The 22,153-nt window shown below is 42.4% G+C and overlaps 1 protein-coding gene across 3 annotated transcripts in view; it reads left to right on the top strand.

The window, feature by feature from the left end:
* The window catches only part of TASOR2 (transcription activation suppressor family member 2), a 42,546-nt gene extending 20,694 nt beyond the window's left edge, over nt 1–21,852 (top strand). For all 3 annotated transcript variants that reach the window (XM_045529696.1, XM_045529695.1, XM_045529694.1), the window contains 9 exons: nt 2,266–3,145; nt 5,018–5,447; nt 8,788–12,555; nt 15,985–16,110; nt 16,898–17,051; nt 17,985–18,090; nt 20,594–20,775; nt 21,408–21,522; nt 21,793–21,852. In XM_045529696.1, the coding sequence (XP_045385652.1) occupies nt 2,266–3,145; nt 5,018–5,447; nt 8,788–12,555; nt 15,985–16,110; nt 16,898–17,051; nt 17,985–18,090; nt 20,594–20,775; nt 21,408–21,522; nt 21,793–21,796 (5,765 nt within the window). In that variant the 3' untranslated portion in view covers nt 21,797–21,852. The remainder of the gene's footprint in view (nt 1–2,265; nt 3,146–5,017; nt 5,448–8,787; nt 12,556–15,984; nt 16,111–16,897; nt 17,052–17,984; nt 18,091–20,593; nt 20,776–21,407; nt 21,523–21,792) is intronic.
* The last annotated feature ends 301 nt before the right edge of the window (nt 21,853–22,153 follow it).

Here is a 22,153-nt window from a genome sequence, read left to right as displayed (position 1 = left end):
TTAAAGCTCACTGTGTCATTCAGAAACCTATAGTGCTGCAATTTTGGCTTCCATCCTAAGTTCGAGCTCTTCTGCTTATCTCTCAAAGGGCTTCATGGTGGTCTTACCCCGCCTGTCTATGTTGAGCTCTTGCTGTTTCCTGACATGTGACTCCCCTTGTGGTCAGACGGTGCCTCCCACATGCATCCCTCTGCCCGGCCAGGTTCCGGCAGCTAACTTCTAGCCCCATACAGAGGCATTTCCTTACCTTCTGACCCTCATTAACCCCTCTCTTTTGGGTTTTTGAGAATGTTACAGAATTGAATTCCTACTACTTTCTAGTCATTTGATGTGTCTTGGTCCTATCTTGCTAATTCATTTCTAAACATTATGAGAATAGATGCACAGATAATGTCCTGTTCCTGACAGTGCCATTTGAGTTCTTTGTATGGAATTGGCTCTCGGATATTCACTGACAAATTGATTAATGGGAGGAGATGCACAATTGGATATTGGCAGAAAAGTGAGCCCCCAAAATTAATCGTTTTCAAAATGTATGTTCAAAAATAGGCTGATTTGTATTGCAAATGTTTGTGTGAGTTGTACAGCCACATTCCAAGTTAAAATTTTAAGATTACTGCATTTAATAATCTTTTGTTTCCTTAATCACCTGTACTAATCTGTTTTTTATGCTTGAAATATCAGAGTTTAAAAAGGCAGATGGAACATAGCCATGTTGGCCTCAGTTTGAAAGTAACTGATTTAAATTATTTTGAGTTTTGATTATCAGAATTAAATTATTTTAAAGTCAATCATTTTGTTAGTGAAGCTAATCATTTTTCTGTCCTTTTTAAAGTTTTTGATACAGTTTTTTGTTCACTGAACTTTTTATATTTTTAATATAATTCCTTTGGCACTGTCTTTTCTTATCTGTATGTCTTAGAGATATATGACTGATGTCATATTTTTGATTGCGAGCCTGTAACAAGTCAATAATTAAGTGATTTATCCGAGACTATATATATTTATTAAACTATACCATTTTTCTTGACTTCAATACAATATTTATATTAGGCTTTACTTGTATTCTGTATAAGACACAAATAAGTATATGGAGGCCATAATACTAACAGAGATAGAATGAAATCAGTGTGAGACATATCAGATCATAAAATAAATTTCACGTTTCCAATAAACCTGTGGGACTAACAAGACAGTTCTCCGCTTTGGATCCCTTTCTCCCGCCTGGCCCCCTTGCGTTTTGCTGTTTTTAATAAAAGCTGGGCAGTAGTTTATTAATTCTGCCCTTCCCCTGGCCACCCATCCCCTCTCATTCTAACCGATGACAGCATAGGCCAGCATTTTCTTCTTTTTAAATCTGTTAGTCATTGGCCTTTGCCAGCAGGTGGTTAATTTATCTCAGACCTCTGCTGTTGACTGTGAAGAGGAGCAGAGTTGGCTTTTCTGTCCATCCACCTACCTACAACAGGGAATCACTGCCTGATGTAGTTGTTTATTTTATCCTTCTAAAGAACATCAGTTAGGAGGCGTTAATGAATGTGCTGAGAATGCCTAAGCAAAGCACTGGAGAATGTAAATTTTCTGATTAAGGACAAATGGATGAGTTTGGTTATCTACAGAAAGGAAAATTATCAGTAATTCTTTTTCAGGTAGAGTAAGAGAGTAATGGTTTCAGTAATGAAAGTTTTAAAAAGTGATGAAATTGATTCTGAATACTCTTGTGACTATTCTTTTTATTCATATTATTACATTGTATAATTAAAGATCAATATAGTTAAAATCATTTGAACTTTAGTGGTTTCTCTAATAAACCACTTGTTAAGGGAAATGGTTTCTGAGAAAGTATGTTAGCAGACTCAAATACGTGCTAGAAACTTCTGCATTCTGACATCCTCCCTAGACAGTAAGCTCCCAAGGGCCGGACTCTCATTTTCTTCATTTGTTTTTTCTGTTTGTATATGTCTTGAGCTGAGCAGTACGTCTTATGTTTAGTTCATGCATTTTTAAAGGGTGATTTCTTTTTAAATTAATGTCCACAATCCTTAAGACTTGTTCTTCTGGTCAGTGCATTGTAATAGATCTGAGGGTTGGAAGAGACCTTGGTCTGATGGTAAAATTTTAATAATCTATATAACATAGGTTTTTCTTGAATATGTTGACGTTATCGTTAATTTTCACTAAGGCATACTAATTATGGCAGAAACTTAAGTCTTTGAAAAGCAAACATTATAAATGTCTTTTCTTCTTTCTTCTTTTATACTGAAGCCAAAAGACAAACTGCTTCACAGCTTCAATCAGAAATTTCATCAGCTGGTCAAGAAGATGGTATTAGCATAAACACAGTTCAACCAGAAAATACCGCAGTGGCTCACAAAGATCTCCCTGAAAACTCCATTGTCAACTGTGACTCTCAGGCCCTGAATTTGTTAGCTGATCTGGCGTTAAGCTCTGCTACCTCTTCTGCACCAGCATCTGAGCCTAGAAACCTTCCCTGCTCCTCTGAATTGCCAGAAAATGATGTGATGCTCTCCAAAGAAAATTCTTTGCGAGGTACATCTGACCATGAATATCATAGGGGAGTTAAAAATCAAAAAGGAGGATTATTACCTAAACCCTCCTCTGATAATAAGAGTAATTCTGGGTCAGACTTGCCTGTTAGCCAAGATGAAGAGAGCTTGGTTCCTTGCAGTCGGGCCCCTGCTAAAGCCCAGGCAGCACTTACTGAGGACAAACCGGAACCCTCGGATGCGAGCCAGAGCACTTTCGTTTCTGTGGAGCATTCGTATGCCCTGCTCCTTGCAGGACATTCAAAGAAACATCCACAGCAGAGAGGGGTCCCAGGCCCTGCCTTTGCTAAGAACGGGACAAAAGGCCCTGAAGCAGGGACCCCGGTGGGGAAAGTCATGCCGTTCCGGCATCAGCAGAGCATCTCCCCTCTGCAGAAGCTTCCTGAAGATGCGCTGATGAAGCGTAAGAGCCGACTGATGTCTTCCAGCCTGAAAGATTTTTACTGCTCTCACACCGTGTTTAGCTATGATGGCTCCTTCAAGGTCACTTTCAAATGTGAAGCAGAATATGCGTTCAGCTTAGATAGCAGATACACCAACAACCCGCTAGAGAAAACTGTAGTAAGAGCGTTACATGGGTGAGTATGGGTGAAACTTGTTGAAAATTGATGAAACTTTTTTGTTGAGATCAACGTAGTGAAATGAGGAAACTTGTGCTAAACTTGGGGAAGGAGAAGGAAGTGTGTGTAAAACCAGTAGTTCTGGTAATAATATCAAAGCAAACGTGTTTACTGACAATTAAGAGTAACAAGCTGACGTGGAGCACTTTTTAAAGATAACTTTGGCCTTGTGAATGCCTTTCCATTGTGCAGTGCCCCTTCATAAGCCCTGTGGCCTTTGAATTGTAATTTTTAGGTGAGATCTTAATGTAAGATAGTGTGAGATTTAGAAATAATGCTTTACAGACTGAATTCTAGAAGAAACATTTTAAAACTTACTTCTAGCTTGGTAAATTGGTCATATGATAGGAGTGAGCAGTTTTACATAGGGATGTTCTGTAGATCTTCTTTAAGTGATCAAGGCGATAACAGAGTGATTGATGGCATGGGCTTTGGAGTTTAACCTAGGTTTGCGTGGGTTTTCCCATTTATTGCCTCTGGGGACCGTGGGCAAGTTGCGTACTCCAGACAGTGCGTCTCAGTCTTCATCGTGCGTGTGTGGCTCAGCTAGGATCTCACTGAACTGCAGAGTCTGAGGTAGTCTGTGTGGGGTGAAGTTTCTAAGAAATTTCCAGGTGATGTCAGTGGAGGGTGACAGTCTGTGGCCAACATCTTAAAGTATGGGTTTAGTAATAGCTCCATCTGAGGTTGCTACATATGTTAGGTTTTTTTTTTTTTTTTGAGACAGAGTCTCACTTTGTTGCCTGGGCTAGAGTGAGTGCCGTGGCGTCAGCCTAGCTCACAGCAACCTCAAACTCCTGGGCTTAAGCGATCCTACTGCCTCAGCCTCCCGAGTAGCTGGGACTACAGCCATGCGCCACCATGCTCGGCTAATTTTTTCTATATATATTTGTAGTTGTCCAGATAATTTTTATTTCTATTTTTAGTAGAGACAGGGTCTCGCTCAGGCTGGTCTCAAACTCCTGACCTGGAGCGATCCACCCGCCTCGGCCTGCCAGAGGGCTAGGATTACAGGCGTGGGCCACCGCGCCCGACCCATATGTTAGGGTTTTACATAGTATGAATGGTAACCATCACTGTTGGCAAGAAGCGTTATCTGTGTGAGGTGACATTCAGCTGTTGGTGAACCATTGCACATGTGACTGCAGACTTCGGTCCTTGCACATGTTCACGTGTACTCAGAGGGCCATTTCCCTTGTATTGCTCCTGTTGAACTGTCACCTGACTCTGCGGCCGCCCTCACTCACCCTGCTCCGGCTGTCAGCTATCCATCTGCCAGATGGCCAGAAATGTTTTGTATCCCCCCTGTGGTTTCAGAGTATTTTGCAAAACTATAATCTGAAAGTAGTATAGTTCTATTAAGTTGCCCAGAGAGATATTTTAATCTTTAGATTTTCTCAGCTATTGGAAGAGAGACACAAAAAAGGAAAAGAAATGTGAATCAGCCAGATTTAGCAAAAACAAGAAAATGAAGACTTGGCAGTTGCCTAAACCATCCTTCACACGTAGGTTTACTTTGTCCGGAGAGTTTGTTTGGTGTAAAAGACATGCTAGGCGAGGTGTCAGGAGACCCGTGTTCAGGTCACGGTTCTCCCGTACAGGTTTTGTGATCTGAAAGGAGTCACCTTGATTCTCGGTTCACTTCTCTGAGATGAGTAGGTTAGATTCACAATTATTCATTAGATCAACTTTGTATTAACATAGTCACTGTTTCAGATTTGTGTGTTTTTTCTTTTTACAAACTAAGGTTAATAATGGAGGCACTTGCTTGTAATAGATAACAGTAACCATTTTCAATAATTTCTGTGTGTTCTTTCTGTGAAATCTCAGGCCCTGGAACATCGATTTGCCTGATAATGTGGAAGAAGTGAAGCTTTTACTCCATACGTGGGTAGCTCTGTTTTACAGCACTCGGAACACAGTCATACGATCATCCCGCAAAGTGGTAGAGCACAGCAACCCTGCAAAATATGTGTCTATAAATAGCACGTTCGACTCTTGTGAGCTCAATGAACCGGAGGATTCCCCTTGTGTGGAAATGTGTTCTGCAGACCCTCTGTCAGAGACCAGCGAAGCTTCCAGGGGTCATGCTGCCGAAGTGTCCTTCCCCGACCCCCACTGCCTGCTTCCTCTCGTTAAACCAACACCCGCCAGAGGCTTCGCACTCTCTGTACGGAATGAACAGGAAGAAATTTTTGTAAGAGAGTGTCATCCCGATACCCCAGAAAGCCAGAATTTCCTTTTTTCCTGTAATAATGAGGTAAGACTGAATATGTAAATGCTGGCATTTAGAAGAAATTTTCATTTTTTTATATGTAAGATCACATTCAGAACAGGGCATTGTTTTTTTAGGAAAGTGGATTCTCCAGATATTGTAAAGGATTATAATACCAAAAACTTAGTTATCATAAAGTGTCCACAAATTGTCTGCAGCTAGAGTTAACCTGCCATCTTGATTAGAAAAACAGGAGTAGAAAAAAACTACAGCAGTCAGATGATCTGGGAGCCTTCCAGAATTGTGTGTTGCTTACTTAATAATTTGAGACAAATTTCTTGTTCTCTCTGAGCTCCTTTTCTTAATTTTTAAAAAGAGGTGACTACTAACCATCATGTCTTACCTAGAATATTACTTAAGGATCATATATGGTGATAATAAATATTAGACATGCTTTGATAAATTTAAGGTAGACCAGAATTGGTCATACTAAAATTATTTTTGAAGACAAAATCCTGGAGCAGTAAATGCTACAACTCTGAGAGAAGAGCCATTGCAGATAACTATTTGTGCATAAGGAAAATATACTTGTTTTGTTCCGTTGTTCTTAACTGATGTTCAGCCAGGCCAGATGATCCAAATTTCCACACATACTCAGACCCTCACCTTTTTTTGAGACAGGGTCTCTGTTGGCAGAGCTAGAGTGCAGTGGCCATCATAGCTCACTATAACCTCAAATTCCTGGGTTCAAAGCAATCCTCCTGCCTCAGCCTTCTGGGTAGGTGGCACTACAGGTGTGGGCCACTACACCCAGCTAATTTTTTTTTATTTTGCATAGAGACAAGTGTCTCCCTACGTTCATTGCCCAGGCTGGTCTCCAACTCGTGGCCTCAACTATTATCCCATCTTGGTCTCCCAAAGTACTAGGATTACAGGCGTCAGCCACTGTGCCTGCCCCCAAATTATAACTAGAGCAAATCAGAAAGTTGTGACAAAATTATAAGTAAATGGAGTGACAGAATACCTTCCTTTTTAACCTTTCAGCCCAGATTTGTTCTAGAATAATTTTGCATGGGTTTGGGCAGCACCTGTGATGCCTGTCTTACTTTTGGGTTTCTGTACCTGGGGTCGCTGGGGACTGGGAGGTCCCTGAATGGGCCTCAGAGGGCCGGCCTGTGAATATCCTCAGAGGATCACTGTCATCAAAGTTGAGATATCGGGTGCATTGCATGCCAGATAGCCAGCCCTCCAGGCCCTTCACTCATGGTAACTCAGGTAATGCTCAGAACAAACCAGTGAGGTAAGGACTGGTAATCTCCCCATTCCGTAGATGAGGAAGCTGAGGCAGAGTGAAGCAGTAATACATCATAAATTGTCGAGCCAAGACTCAAATCTAAACAACCTAGATGTTTCTCAGTGGCAAATTTGTGTGTGTGTGTGTGTGTGTGTGTGTGTGTGTGTACCCACAAGTGTGTTTGTATGTTTACATACATAGATGTTAGGTATGTATGTGCTCTTTTTCTTAAGATGGGGCTCAGAAATGTCATTTGATTCTCAAAGAGGATGACGTAAAATCCACTTGAGTCAAATTCGATTAACTATCATCAGTACTAATTTCAGAATGGTCTTTGGCAAATGAAAGAGAATATAAAGAAATATAAAGTGGTGTGTTAAAATGAATGATTTCTAACAATCTCTCTAGTGTGTGCTTGCAGAAGTTTTGTCAGACACTCTGTCTGCACTTGAAAGGCACACGCGGGTGCCACACCGCTCCCTCCTCCACAAGTGGCACACTGGGTTATGGAGAGGACTCTAGTGTCATAGGCACTAGAGACCAATAGCATATTCTTCTAGTCATATGTCTAATTGAGCAGTCGTTTTAAACGATCAGACTTTATTTTAGAAACATTACACTTTGCCTGTAGTAAAAAACATACCTAAATATAAATATACCAACATTGTCACAAATTGCATTTCAAACAAGAAGTTTAAAACACAGGTCCTGACCTCCACCCTGTGTGCTTCAAGACATGGCAGGCAGTCCTGAGCATAACGTGCCGAAGGGTGAAGAGATGTGGCCAGTCACATTATCAGTCCATTTTGCCATACTCTGGACAAGACCATGCTTGAGGCTTTAAAACAAAACAACCTGTTGATGGGGTTATCAGATTTGTCCTGAGGTAGTTCTGCTAATATTTAACCTAAGTCTTGCTTGCTATTTAAATCAGTCCCTTTAGTGTATAAATGCAAACCACTTTGATAAATTTTCAATTTCTCTGTAGGGTAGGAGATATTAAAATGAGAAAGAAATTATCTCCAGTTTTAAGCAAAGAAGATAGCTAAGGGACGAGGGACCTGTATTTCCCAGAGTAAATGTATTCTGAATACAGGGGATACTAATTAATTTATTGTCTCCTCATGGGAAGATTTCACATGACAGTGTATTTGTGGTCTGATTGAAAAGAGATGTTTAAAAAAAGTTATTCTTTGTTTTAAAAAATCATCTTTGGCCAGGCGCAGTGGCTCACGCCTGTAATCCTAGCCCGCTGGGAGGCCGAGGTGGGTGGATTGCTCCAGGTCAGGAGTTCGAGACCCTGTCTCTACTAAAAATAGAAAGAAATTATCTGGACAACTAAAAAAATATATAGAAAAAATTAGCCGGGCATGGTGGCGCATGGCTGTAGTCCCAGCTACTCGGGAGGCTGAGGCAGTAAGATTGGGTAAGCCCAGGAGTTTGAGGTTGCTGTGAGCTAGGCTGACGCCACGGCACTCACTCTAGCCCGGGCAACAAAGTGAGACTCTGTCTCAAAACAAAAAAAAAATCATCTTCTAGTCTCATTTATTATAAAACAAAGTTGAGTACTTTTTCTCTAGAACTACATTTCTGAGTTAAGTGATACTGTTTAGCAAATAGATTGCATTTCAAAATTGCCACTAGTCTAGCCACTTTTCTTCCAAAAGAGTCATTAAAAAAATAGGCTGTGCAATTAAGAAAGCTTCAGAGCTCTCATCTGTGTATATATTTAAAGGAAACAGACTGGGCATGCTGGCTCACGCCTGTAATCCTGTCAGTTTGGGAGGCCCAGGCAGGAGGATCACTTGGGCCCAGGAGTTTGAGGTTTCAGTGAGCCACTTGAACTCATGACACCACTGCATTCTAGTCCAGGCAAAATAATAAAATAATAAATAATAAGGTGAAGATACAAATCCCATGGGGGGTGATATTTTAAACCTTTCTTAAAAAGAGGGATTTATGTGATCCCTGTGATATTTTTGTAGGTTAGAAGATTCAAAAGAACAGACATAAAATTAATGTTTGTCTTTTCTGTTCCTATATGTAATTAGTTTTAAAAAATCAGATTCTGATTTTTTTTTGTCATTTCAGATAATTGGGGAAAAAGCTAAAGAAGAATCATCAGATAAACTAGAGACTTCTAATCTTGTGCTTTCTGGTATTGGAAGTACTGAAACTAACAGACCTTCTATTCCTGGTGAAGATGAAACCCTTCAGCTGCTAGATAGCACAAGGGTGGCTTCTTACAATGGTAATGTCACTCAAGCCACATTCACCACGACCTACAATGGGATCAGTAGTCAGCCGGTTATGCTTCAGAAGTCTGTGTACAGCACGCTGGAAAACAAAGTTGATATTCTTCATGCACAAGTACAGACAAAGTCAGGTGCTTTTCAGGACCTTATCCGGCATGGCAGCCCCATAAGCAGTGAGTGCCAGCCTTCCTTTGAAGGGAAGGATGATGATACGGAGTATGTAGTGATTAATCTGGAGCCAGTTACTTTCACTTTTGACAAAAATGCCTATGTACCAGTACAGACAGAAGTTGTAAATAGAGCTGATAAACCTACACCATTTAATAAGGAGTTGATTAAACAAGTATCACCTGCTGCAAGTCTTAGACATCCTGTATCCACATTGGAAATGGCACCAACACAAGGTCTCAGGGACATTCCATCTCTAGCAGTATCAGGACAGAAGGGCACTAAATACCTTTGTGTCTCCTCAGTAAGTGGAGAGACGCTTGATAAAGAAATGCGTTCATTACAGAAAGAGATGCCTCTTCCGGGCTCATCGCCATCGGATAGTGCAGTGGTAGGGGAGGCGTTATCATTAGTTAGAGGATCCGGTTATCCATTACCCAGTGAAGAAATGAAACACTCTCAAGATTTCTTTCTACAGACTCAGAGTCTCTGTGGCATACCTTCAGAAGAGGCTGCAGAGCCAACAGAGGTTGACATAGACTCATCATCAGCCTCTACCACCTTGGAAAAGAATTGTTCACTTAAATGCACTGCATCAAGTAGCACATCAGATGGCTCTTTAGAACTAAGCAAGAATGTCAGGAGTGTTCTAAACAGTGAAAATACGAATTTTGAATCATTTAACTCAGTATTTATCAAACAAACCAGCCTATCTGTGAATAGAGAGGAGGTCAGCCTAGAGTTATCAGAGGAAGATTCTGATATTGACTTAACTCTCACAATATCACCACCTACAAGTCCCAGAGAAGAAATGCCAGCTAGTGAGATAGAGCAACTTCAGGAGGCCCCATTATCAAATTTAGAACCTCAGGATATAGCTGAAGAAACAGTCGAGCCAGAAGAGCTGACTCTCACAGAAAACAGAGAAGTGAATTCTGCTGGTTATGTGTCTGTATATCCTGCAGTATCAGAAGAACCAGTAGAAAATAAGAAGACAAAAGGTGATAATCTGCAACCAGTTACTTTAATACTTTCTAAGGAAAACTGCACACTTGAGATTGCAGAGGAAATTAATGTGACTTCTGACTTTCGCTTTGATTCTCTAATTGAGGAAGTGTCACCAGCTTCCAGTCCTGATGTCCCAGGACCAGTGGAAGAGACGAGACCGTTTCAGGCTGTGTCTCCTTGTGCTTTAAGACTTCATGGTACACAGTATAAAAAGAATAATGGATTCTCCCATTTTGTGTCAGGAGATTTAGGCCTAACAGAAAAAGAAAATTCTTGTGTCAGTCCTACCCATCCAGTGGGACAAGATAACTTAACTCAGGTACAACAAATACAGCTCTCTGCTGAAATGCCTCTAATATTAACTCACCACGCAGGAAGAAAAGGTAGACTAACCCTCCCTGGTAAAGTAACTGAGGAAGTTGTCCCAGGTGAGTGCGATGAGAGTTTATCTTTCTCAGAAAAGGTGCAGTGCTGTGGTACAGAGTTAAACCAACCTGCCTTAGCTGCTGAATACAGAGGTGACTTCAAACCTCCTCTCGAAAAACTGGTGAAATCAGGAAATCCGTTGCAGCCAGTAAGTATAGAGAACAGAAATTTGGACTTAAAACATCTTGTCCCGGGGTCCAGTGAACTTCTGTTTAATCCTAAAAAGGTTATTGAAAGTAAATCTTTGGACATTAAGAAGAATCTCTTTAACAGGGATGTGAAAACACATGAAGGCAGTCACATGCAGGTTAAGTCCTTGAACCCTGCCTCAGTTGGTGGAGCTTTTGCCACACAGGCGTACGTGCACTCGGAGATCGCAGCACTTGGTTCTTCCTCAGATCGTGCCACGTTAGCCCATTATATAAGACCAATGAATGTAGAGCCAGGGTTTCAAACACAGGAAATATCAGTAGTCAAAATGGCCAGTTTGCTTAAGAACAATGAAACTGAAGCAAAGTTGCATGAAGAAACCATAGATCTAGGCACCGTTGACCCTCAGTCCAATGCCACATCTTCAAAAAGTGAACAAAAAGCAATCCACATGTTGCAAGATGTGTCACAGTGTGTATCAAAGGAGCTGTTGAATGGTGGGGTTTTCCCCACGTGTGCTGATTCTTGCCAGAATACAGCAAACTTCAGTGAAAATATCAGTAAAGAGCCTTCTGCTTCCTTTGTTCCAGAGCCCTTTGAGCCTCCTGCTTGTGGAGTCTCTAAAGAGCACATGGACCCCGAGAGGTCTGGTGAGGGGCTCGGGGCTGCGGCCGGGTCTGAAACCCTGGGCGGAAACGCGGAGGTCAGCGTGAATTCTGACATGCACTATGAACCGCTATCTGCAGCCTCGAATCTAGACCCTCTGGGTGATTGTAGAAATCCTAAACCAGACGTGGAAGACTCTTGCACTTTGAGAGGTGGTCACACCAGGAGAAAAGATGCTGCCAGAGATGGTTATGACTCTCTGATGACCTCACACGGTGGTGATCACAAGGACTGGAGCTGCTCTAACTGGGTTCCAGGTGAGGAGAGGAACTTTCCTCCCAGGCCCTGGGCCAGTGGATTAAAGAAAGAGGATAGGTGTGTGCCGCATTACGTCCAAATCCCGGATCTCCGAGGAATCCCCAGAACTTACACCAACTTCACTGTAACGAAAGAGTTCAAAGATACAAGAACTCTACACCACCTTAAGAGGCACCCGAATTTCACTGCAAACTGCGACCTGCTCAGCTCCTGGACAAGCACTTGGCAGGTGACAAACGACCTTACCCAGAACACTTTGGACCTGGAGTACCTGCGTTTTGCACATAAGGTCAAACAAACCGTCAAGGACAGGGATGGGCCGCGTCCTGCCTCCCGCGCCAGCGTCTTTGCAAGGGAGTCGCCGCTCCAGGTCGCTGTTGGCGCCTTCCCTCTGACGGCTCCTGAGGCCCCAGCTGTGCATCCCGCGAGCAGGAACAGAAGCCCCCTGCGAGTCACAGTTGTGCACTCGGACCCCAGACGGAGCCAGCACGGGAGAGGCCCCGCACCCAGCGCTCTGGACAGCTTTTCCTCTTGTGGTCCCAGTAGAAATCTTACAAATTTTCCCAGAAATCAGACTGCTTCATTCCACCTCAACAAGCTGAAATACAACAGTAACAGTACTTTGAAAGAATCTCGAAATGATATTTCACTTATTCTCAGTGAATATGCTGAGTTCAACAAGGTGATGATGAATAGCAACCAGATCTTCCAAGATCAAGAATTAAACATTGCTTCTGGAGAAGCCACCGCGCCTCCAGAGATGTTTCTGTCTTGCCCGAGACAGTCGGCCTCCTATGAAGACCTGATCACAGACTTGTGCACCAACTTGCATGTCAAACTGAAAAGTGTTATGAAAGAGGCTTGTAAAAGCACCTTCCTGTTCTACCTTGTTGAAACAGAAGACAAATCATTCTTTGTAAGAACAAAGGTAAAGTGCCAGCTTTTTCTTACACTTTATATTAAGTGCTTTCTAATTTTACTTTATTTGGACATAATAATTCAGCATTCTTGGCTTCAAAAAGAAATGGTATGAGATGGTATTAGGGTTTCACACCTCAGTGTTTATCTGCATACTATATGTTTTCTTGCAAGGGTCTGCGTTGATACTAGAAGGTAGGTGCGATGTTTTGAATAAGGGTGGTGACTAAATGTTCACAAAAAACTACCAATGTAGACATGCCCGTTTTCAAATATAAATGTAAACATGACCCAATGTTAAAACACAGATTTTTCAAAAATTTTTACTACCTGTGCTCCTCCATTAGTGGGATAGTTAAGAGGGACCTCTTTTGGTTTGGGATGTATTTTTAAAAATTTGAGGCCGGGCGCGGTGGCTCACGCCTGTAATCCTAGCACTCTGGGAGGCCGAGGTGGGTGGATCACTCGAGGTGAGGAGTTCGAGACCAGCCTGAGCAAGAGCGAGACCCCGTCTCTACTAAAAATAGAAAGAAATTATCTGGCCAACTAAAACATATATATATATATATATATATATATATATATATATATATATATATATATATATATATATATATATATATAGCAAAAATTAGCCGGGCATGGTGGCGCATGCCTGTAGTCCCAGCTATTGGGGAGGCTGAGGCAGTAGGATCGCTTGAGCCCAGGAGTTGGAGGTTGCTTTGAGCGAGGCTGATGCCATGGCACTCACTCTAGCCTGGGCAACAAAGCAAGACTCTGTCTCAAAAAAAAAAAAATTTGAATATTAGGAAAACTGATGTTCTGGTGAGTACCTGGGTCTTAAGTGTAAATGATGTGGCCATGGTGAGATCCTGGCTGGGGAAGAGCCAGGTCTGTCTTCATTCTTCACCATTAGCTTCTTCATTTTATCCTCTCAGAATTTATTTTTCTTCAATTTAGGGTATAGACAGCATTTTTAAAAAAATTTTTTTAATAATTTAAAATTCACATAAAGGTTGCAGAGATAGTACTCTTCATTCAGATACCCCAGTATTAATGTTTCTGAACCATTTGCACATGTGTTGCACACAGTGCCCTGTTACCCCCGACTCTGAAATGCCTGTTACCTGAGTACAAGAATACTCTTACACGATCACAGCACAACCCTCCAAGTCAGGAAGTTAACGTAACCCAGCGTGACCGTCTGCTCCACCAACTTTAGCATAGTTCCAGGTCACAGGTGTGTGTGCTCGTCTTCAATCTGGAATTCCTCCGTCATCCCTCAGGATCTTGACGGCCTTGAAGACCGTGGGCCAGTCATTCGGTAGCATTTCCTTCAGTTGTGTTCATGTGTTGTTTCCTCCCGATCTGTGCAGTTTGGGCAGGAACACCCAGACATGGGGTGCCGTGCTCCTCTCAGTGTGTCGTCCCAGGAGGCACCCGGTGTTGATCTGTCCCCTTACTGGTTTATTTTTCTGAAAGGGTTATCCTCTCTCTCATTATTTTTAACTTCAGGTCCCAGACCCAGCCAGTGGGTGTCCCTTTCAGCTGGCTTCTCTGTCCTCTTGACAAAATCCCCATGATTCTTTGGGCGCTTCTTTGCTTTGTGGTGTAACATGTTGCAGGCTTATCTTGTATTTTCTCTGCCCCAGCCTTGAAGAACAGGTTTGGCTTTTGTTTTTTTGGAGATAGGGTCTTGCTCTGTCGCCCAGGCTGCAGATCGCACAGCTCACCATAGCCTCAAACTCCTGGGCTCAAGCGATCCTCCCACCTCAGCCTCCTGCATAGCTGGGACTGCAGGCATGAGCCACTGTGCGTGGCCTGTATTGTTGCTACAGTCCCAAACACTTGTTTCCTTCTATAAATTGACTCCTATTTTGTGTCATTTAAATATGACTAAATGATTTTTCCCAAATTTGTGGAATCTGCTCTAGCATATAACTGATTTTTTTTTTTTTACTGCCAAAGATCCTTTTTTCTCCAAGGTTCTTAGTAAATTTAGGTTGTTAGTTTGGTTTGTATTCCCTGTTGTCTTTGTTCCAAGTTCCTTGCTGTTTTGGTAAGCAGTGGTGTAGTTGAAAATATAAAGTATTGAAAGGCCTTCAGTCTTTCTAAAACTGCTTGGCCTCCAAGAGCAGTCTGGAAGTAAGTTTAATTTTCTTCTTTTTTACCTTAAAGTTAATTTTGTTTGGTTAATTAATATATCCTGTAGCCTGACATGTGCTAGAATGTCTGGAGTCGCATCTTGGCCATGTACCTCTTTTGCCACAGTGAGCAAAAAATACTTGGTTTCTTCCTGCTTCCATCTCCTCAAAAGTAATGAAGCAGTAATCCTAGTCCTCACTTCCTTCCCAGATCAGGTGGCGATTTTCATGTAGAAAAGAGATTATAGCGATGCTAAATTTTATTTGTAGCAAGAGTACTGTTAGATATCATGCTTGTTTTTATGGTGAATGTATTGTTTCATGATAAAATTTTATCACATGGCCACTATTTACAACAGAAAATAACAAATATACAAAGGTGTAAAACTAATTTTCTTTTCCTTTCTTTTTGTTGTGACAGTCTTGGTCTGTTGCCCAGGTTAGAGTGCAATGGTGTCGTCATAGCTCACTGTAACCTGAAGCGATCCTCCTGCCTGGGCCTCCTAAAGTGCTAGGATCACAGGCATGAGCCACCCCTCCCTGCCATGCCATACATTTTAAGTGATAAATTTAAAATAGTTAAAATTTGAATTTTTTCAAGATCCAGGGAAACAGACTAAAGTAACACTTTATTTTTGTAAAGGAATAAATGATGGTTGTTGTTTTTCATATAACAATGAACATCCACATAAAACCCAGCAGAAACTCAGAATCCTTCAGATAGAAATGTACTGTCAAAATCACAAGGAAAGCAGGGTTAAGGCATTTCTTCCACTATTCATACGATCCGGGGTATCAGGGAGCTGTTCTGCTCCCACCAGCACCTGACCCCCATGCAGGTTAAACCACGGCACCTGTCTCAGTCGGGACCCAGTGACTGCCAAGTCTCTCCATTATGATAGAGAGATGCATAGGTATACGAATATTAAGTTCTAGAAGTATGGCATCTTTAAATGTCCATTATTCCCAAGGTAGCTCATCCCCTTGAAGCAAGTGAAACTCATTTATGTAGAGTAGTATGATGTTCAAAAGAAATCAGCCTTTCATACTTCGCGGACATAGAAGATTTGTCATGAACTGCATCATCTTTGAAATAAACTGTTAAATGCAGTTGCTGATGATCCCCAAGAGTCATTTGTTTTCTATATAAAGGTGCTTATTTAGTAACAAATTACCTTGTTAGGATAAAATTTAGTTAAATAACATGTGTTTTGACGGATTGTTTTTAATAAACTATAATAGTAGTTCTGTGCAAGTATCCTTCCTTTAGTAATGGCTGTTTGTAAATCTTCCAGCACATTCTGAGGAAGGGGGGCCATACAGACATCGATCCGGAGCACTTCTGTCAAGCCTTTCACAGAGAGGATGACACGCTAATAGTCATCATCAGAAATGAAGATATAGCATCACATTTGCATCTGGTAGGTTTGGAAATAATTTTTCGTACAGTTCTGTAATGCTCAGACCCGTGGCCGTCACTGCCTTTCTTGCACGGGGGAGACGCTAACCCAGAGGCTGCCACTGGGCCTGTGAGTGGGGACGTGGGGTCCAGGTCTGCGCTGTGGGGCCCTGTAATGCTCCCCAGGCATTTGTAGGGCAGAGTGTGTTTCAGAGAGTTAAGAAAATATTTATCTTAACTAAGAACTACAAAGAGGTGAGAGAATGCTAAATTTTCTCACCTGCAATATAAATCTGCATCATTTTATGTTTAACAATAATAAATTTTGCTTTAAAAGGACTTGTGAAAATTTTAACTCCTTGTTATATATGCCGACTGGTTGAATAACAGTAATTGCTTGTCAAGGAGACCCAGCTTACTAGGTGCGTAATCCTGCCGCGTCAGGGAGTGGCCTGAGCCTGACATGGCCGGCACCCACGTGTGAGCTGGGGACTGGGACAACAGGTTCGGCCCGTCTGGTTGCTTTTCAGGTCCCCAAAACCTCATGTGTGTGTGCTCTTCCCCCACTATTTCTACCCTGTGGGAGTTTTAGAGACTTCCTTTTAATTAATTTTGATGAGTTTGCAGCCACTGGTGATGCGCTGAGTGAACATTCCTTAGGTGGGACAGACTTCCCATCCGTAATCCAGGTTTGAAAGTATTTTCAGCAGTTTCTGAACCTTGAAACCCTTGGGTAGAAAAGTGAGGGAAGTTTTAAGAAAATATTTTCCATGAGCCTGTCTTCATGAGGGTCCTTCCCTGTTGAACAGATTCCTTCTTTGCTGAAGCTGAAGCATTGCCCCAGCGTCGTCTTTGCCGGTGTCGACAGCCCTGGAGATGTTCTGGATCACACCTACCAAGAGCTGTTCTGTGCAGGCGGCTTTGTGGTATCGGACAGCAGGATACTAGAAGCTTTAACGTTAGGTTGGTCTTGGATTTTCCTTCCTTGTTTCTTTCTTTGAAGTCTGTTCTGATCAATCGCTCCTCACTCGGTGGCCCAAATATTATTTCATTAAAAACGAACTCCAGAATATCACTTGCCGCCCACTGAGGGCCTGATTTCTGCGGTCTGTGTGCTCGGCTCTTTCGGGTAGGGCGACCCCTGGAGAGCAGTGATCCTAACGTAAGTTCCCTCCCTCTCAGCCCTGCAGCTAAACTGTTCACACAAATTCATGATTTTTATTATATTTGACTCCTTCACTTGCCAAGTCAAGTCAGCTACATAGTAAATTTTTTCCTTAGAATCAGCCTTCTTCATTTCTGATGGCATCACCCCTCCCACCTGGTGGGTACCATGAAAAATCTTTAAATGGCTACTGAAAGTCACCTTGTTTAATCATCCGTTTGAAAACTCACATAGTATTTACTTCTCTTAGGGCAGACACTTATGTATAATCCAAACTTGCCCCAGCTCTGATCACAGTGGAAGTGACCACCACTTCTGGGTCAGAGGAAGCGTGGACCTTCAACAGTATGACTTCTCCATGGAAACTGGGGCTAGAAAATATTTGTAGGTCCTGGACTTAGAAACTTCAGCCTCCTTTTTCTCTGCCCCAGTGGGGCCTCCTGCTTGTCTCCCATCATGCGGTTTGTGCACAGAGCTTTAGCTCCCGGTGGTCGCTGCGCTGCTGCTCACAGTTCTCTCCCTCTGCGACGCGAGCAGGCAGGCCCGGGTGCAGGGCCTGGGCTGGAGAGGGATGCCGCCCAGCTGGGTACGTGGCAGTGATAGAGCGTTCACTCAACCATGGGCCCCCCGCCTTTTTTTTTTTTTTTTTACAAATAATAATTGCTTCATTTTGCATGAGCCATAGGAACCCCACAACACACTTATCTTGCCAAACCTATTCTATTCTGTAGGTGAACTGAAGGAAATTGTGAAAATCCTGGAAAAACTAAATAGAAATGCAAGATGGAAGTGGTTGCTTCACTACAGGGAAAACAAAAAGCTAAAGCAAGATGTGCGGTAAGGACGTTCTGTGCTCGGACCAGGGCGCTCCAGGTGCTGCTGCCGGCTAAGCCGTGCTGGGCTTTGTTTTTGTAGCAGGGCTTTTCCCTGGAGGAAGCCGTGTGTTTCGGCCATAGTCAATAGCTTGAGGCATACACTTCTCTAGACTAATAGAAAGGGGCCAAAGTTAGATTCAAGCCCTGCTACTATGAACTGTAAAAATTATGTTGAACTATAGGCTTATTCCAGTAATGCTTTTTTTTTTAATATTTAATCATAAGAAGTTATCACAGTTTTAAGACAAATTCAGCCAGGCACATCCTGGTCCCATCAACTGGGGAGGCATAGGCAGGAGGGTTGCTTGAGCCCAGAAGTTCAAGTCCAGCCTGGGCAATGTAGCACGACCCCATCTCTAAAATATAAATAATTAAAAACAAGGGACTGTAGACAAACCTCTTTAAATCTAAACCTGAGGTTTCTAAAAACACATATTCCTGCATTATGACATAGAAGTTGAAGCACAGAGCACACAGACTGAGCATAGCGAGATGAGGTGGCAGTTCTGCCGAGTGCTCATCTCCGAAGTGACAGCGGTTCTGCCACGCTGCTTTCTCCAGAGCCCAAGTTGTGCGAGTGCGCACGACCGTTAGAACAGAATTTCAGGAAGGGTTTTCCTTCAGGAGAGGAACGAGAGAGAAAAGCAGAGAGGTTTCCTGGTCAGGAAGGTAAGAAAGGAGGGTGCAGAGGCTTTGGCAGGTCAAGGGTGTCCCTGGAGCTCAGGGGACTTTGTTAACCAGCACGTTAGGGGGAAATGTCAACTTCAGTAATAACTAGAGAAGCACATTAGAGTGCTGAGGTACCACCGCACAACTATAACATAAAATAATATAGCATTTCTAGGACTTTGGGTACGTGGAAATACAGGCATGCATTGTTTAACGACAAGGGTAAGTTCTGAGGAATTCATCATTAGGCAGTTTTGTCCTTGTGCGAATGTCACAGGGTGCACTCAGACAAAGCTGCATGGTGCAGTAGCTGACGGTGCTCCCGGGCCGCGCACCTCCCTCCGCGGCACGTTCCTGTACACGCTGCTGCAGGCAGCTGGAACACAGCGGCATTTCTCGTGTGACCATGGAAAGGGTACAGTGAAAACACACTATTATAATCCTGTGACTGCTGTTGTATATGTGGTTCGTCTTTGACCAAAACATGGTTTTGGGGTACGTGGCTGTACCTTGTGTTACTGCTGGCTGGCACTGTAATATGGTCTTCACATCGTACCAGTCTGGCTTTACGTAATAGGCATGTTGAGAACTCATTAGAAAACTCATGATACCCTTTGACCTTTTGGGGAATTTATCCAGAACAACCTAAGTGGGTTTGTTTGTTTTGTCTTTTGAGACAGTCTCACTGTCTCCCAGACTAGAGTGCAGTGGCATCACCCATCCTAACTCACATTAACCTCAAACTCCTGGGCTTAAGCAACCCTCCTGCCTCCCAAGTAGCTGGGACTACAGGCATGCACCACCATGCCTGGCTAAGTTTTCTATTTTTAGTGGGGGCGGAGTCTCATGCTTGCTCAGGCTGGTCTCAAACTCCTGAGCTCAAGCAATCCTCCTACCTTGGCCTCCCAGAGTGCTAGGATTATAGGTGTGAACCACCGCACCTGGCCCAACCTAGCTTTTAAAAACCACTATTTCTGCAAAGGTGTTTGTAGATGTAGGTGGTTATCATTAATTGCAAAACCAACCTCAAATCCATCTCCAGCTAAATGTGAAAAAGATATGTAGACTATATGCATATTTTAATAAACTTTATAAAGATGCCACCCAAAACTTACACGTAAGTAGAAGCATATAAAAAGCTTCTGTTCACAGTAATAAGGAAGGATGACAAGAGTTGGTATCAAGACCAGTGATATAAAAAGAAAGTCATATCATATATAAATCAGGAAAAGCCTGGAAGGAGCTCTGCCGTCAAGTGGCAGTAGGTGAGGTCACCAGGGTTGTGGGATGTGGGTTGCTTGGTTTGTCTTAAGGGCGCAGGAGAAGGGCTGTGCCTGGAGAGACAGCAGCAGCTGCAGAGATGGTCAGTTAAACCCAGAGTCAGAGGTGCGTTTTCCTCTTAGGAAAAAATAGGTGGTAATAGGAGTTTAAGGAAGACAAGAAATTAAGGAAATTCTGGCTGCTACGTAATTTTAATGAAGTTGGTGATTATCTGCTCCCAGGGCATGATAATGAGACTCGTTGCTATACGAAGCAGCAGGGTCCACTGGAAGGTAAAGGAAGGTTCTCACACCACATGGCCTGAGTGGCAATAGGTGAATATGTGATGTTCCTCTTTCTTAGAATGAGGCCCATATTTTGAATGCATATTTACAAAAGGAGTAAGTACAGTTGTATTGTTTTGAAGCAATGTTAAATCCAGGAGGCCAGATATGTCATAAAAACACTGAAAATTAGGACTTAGTAAAAAAAAAATTGTCAGAAACTTACACTGAATCAAAATTTGGTTATTTCAGTGTGGATGCAATTGCACATAAAAAGAACATAATATTGAAGTCTTATCAGAGTGCAGATATCATCGAATTGCTTCACTATCACCAGTGTGACTCCCGGTCATCGACAAAGGCAGACATTTTGAAATGTTTGATAAACCTGCAAATTCAGCACGTTGATGCCAGGTTTGCCGTCTTCCTAACAGGTAACGCACAGCTGAGCCCCACCTACCTGTCGTTGTCAGTTAATGCCACAGGAGGTCAGCTCTAGGGACATCTGTCCGTGCAGTCACTGGATACCTGATCCAGAGCATCGTCATCCCTCGGGTGCCAGAATCACCCGGTCCCTGCTCAGGTCCTTCCCACGGAGGGGTGTGGTGTTGGCGTATACCCTCCACAGGCTCCGTGTACAGAAATGATCTCTAGGTCACTTTTCCTACCTCGCACCATGCAAACAGTTGTCACACTGTATCGGAGCAGGGCCTCTGACTGACAGCCGAGAGCACCTGCAGCTGGCTGTGCTTTGACAGATGCACGGGGGCGGGGCTGTCTCATCAGCACCTATGGGTACCTAATCTGCGATTTTTAATGGTTTCTGTGACTCTGGGCTTTTTCTAGGAACTGTAGGGGTCATGTATCAGTGGTTCTCAGCACTCCTACCCACCTCCCCCACAGAGGCAGCTGTTGCCAAAACTTCACATCTTTTTCTTACCTGAACCGGATTCTTTTTCTCTCTCCACCCCCATATTAGGGAGTTCCATATAGATTTCTTTTTAATAACGGGGGTATCTGTTACCTGAAAATAATGTACATTACCAAAAAATTTTCTTCTTCACAGACAAGCCTACTATCTCCAGAGAAGTCTTTGAAAATAGCGGAATCCTTGTTACAGACGTAAATAACTTTATAGAAAATATACAAGAAGTAGCAGCTCCCTTTAGGAGTAGCTATTGGTAAGAATACTTTTTATGTAACTCCCATGTGGGCTGGAGTTGCTAACAGATAAAACTGTTCACAACATGTATCATGCTATAAATTTAAAGTTTATTTAGAATTGCATAGTTTGACATAAATGGGAATTCCTGCAGTATCACTAATGAAATAACTAACTGCCTTCACATGACTGCATATAACCTTCTCCATTATATATACAGCTTCCATTATTTCTGGGTCATTTTGATTTAAAAATATAATTATCAAAATTATCAATTTTGTTTCTCCAGGTGATTGAACTCCAGCTTGCCTAGACTTGGAAGATGCCAACAACAAATTATCTTCCCTTTTCTTTGGAAAATTTTGATACACATGACCACTCTTCTATTTGAAAGATCAGTGTTCTGCAACATGGAAAGTCCTTCGTCTTTTTCATTTATAAAATGTCTGACTTCAAAAGTACTTGTCCATTGGCTTTGGGTTGCAGTGTTAAGTATTTTAAATTACTTTCATTTGAAACAGGATGTCTTCAAAGCTATTAATTGAGCTTAATATTAAAAATAAGAGTTTTACAACATATTTACTTAGTTGGAGCAAAAATAAGTCTATTTTCACAAATAGCTTTGTTTTTGCATGTTAATGTCAGAAAGG

The sequence above is a fragment of the Lemur catta genome, chromosome 18, assembly GCF_020740605.2.
Source record: "Lemur catta isolate mLemCat1 chromosome 18, mLemCat1.pri, whole genome shotgun sequence".
NCBI lineage: Eukaryota > Metazoa > Chordata > Mammalia > Primates > Lemuridae > Lemur > Lemur catta.
The sequence above is the reverse complement of the archived record's forward strand: the minus strand, read 5'-3'. Positions and strand labels throughout refer to the sequence as shown.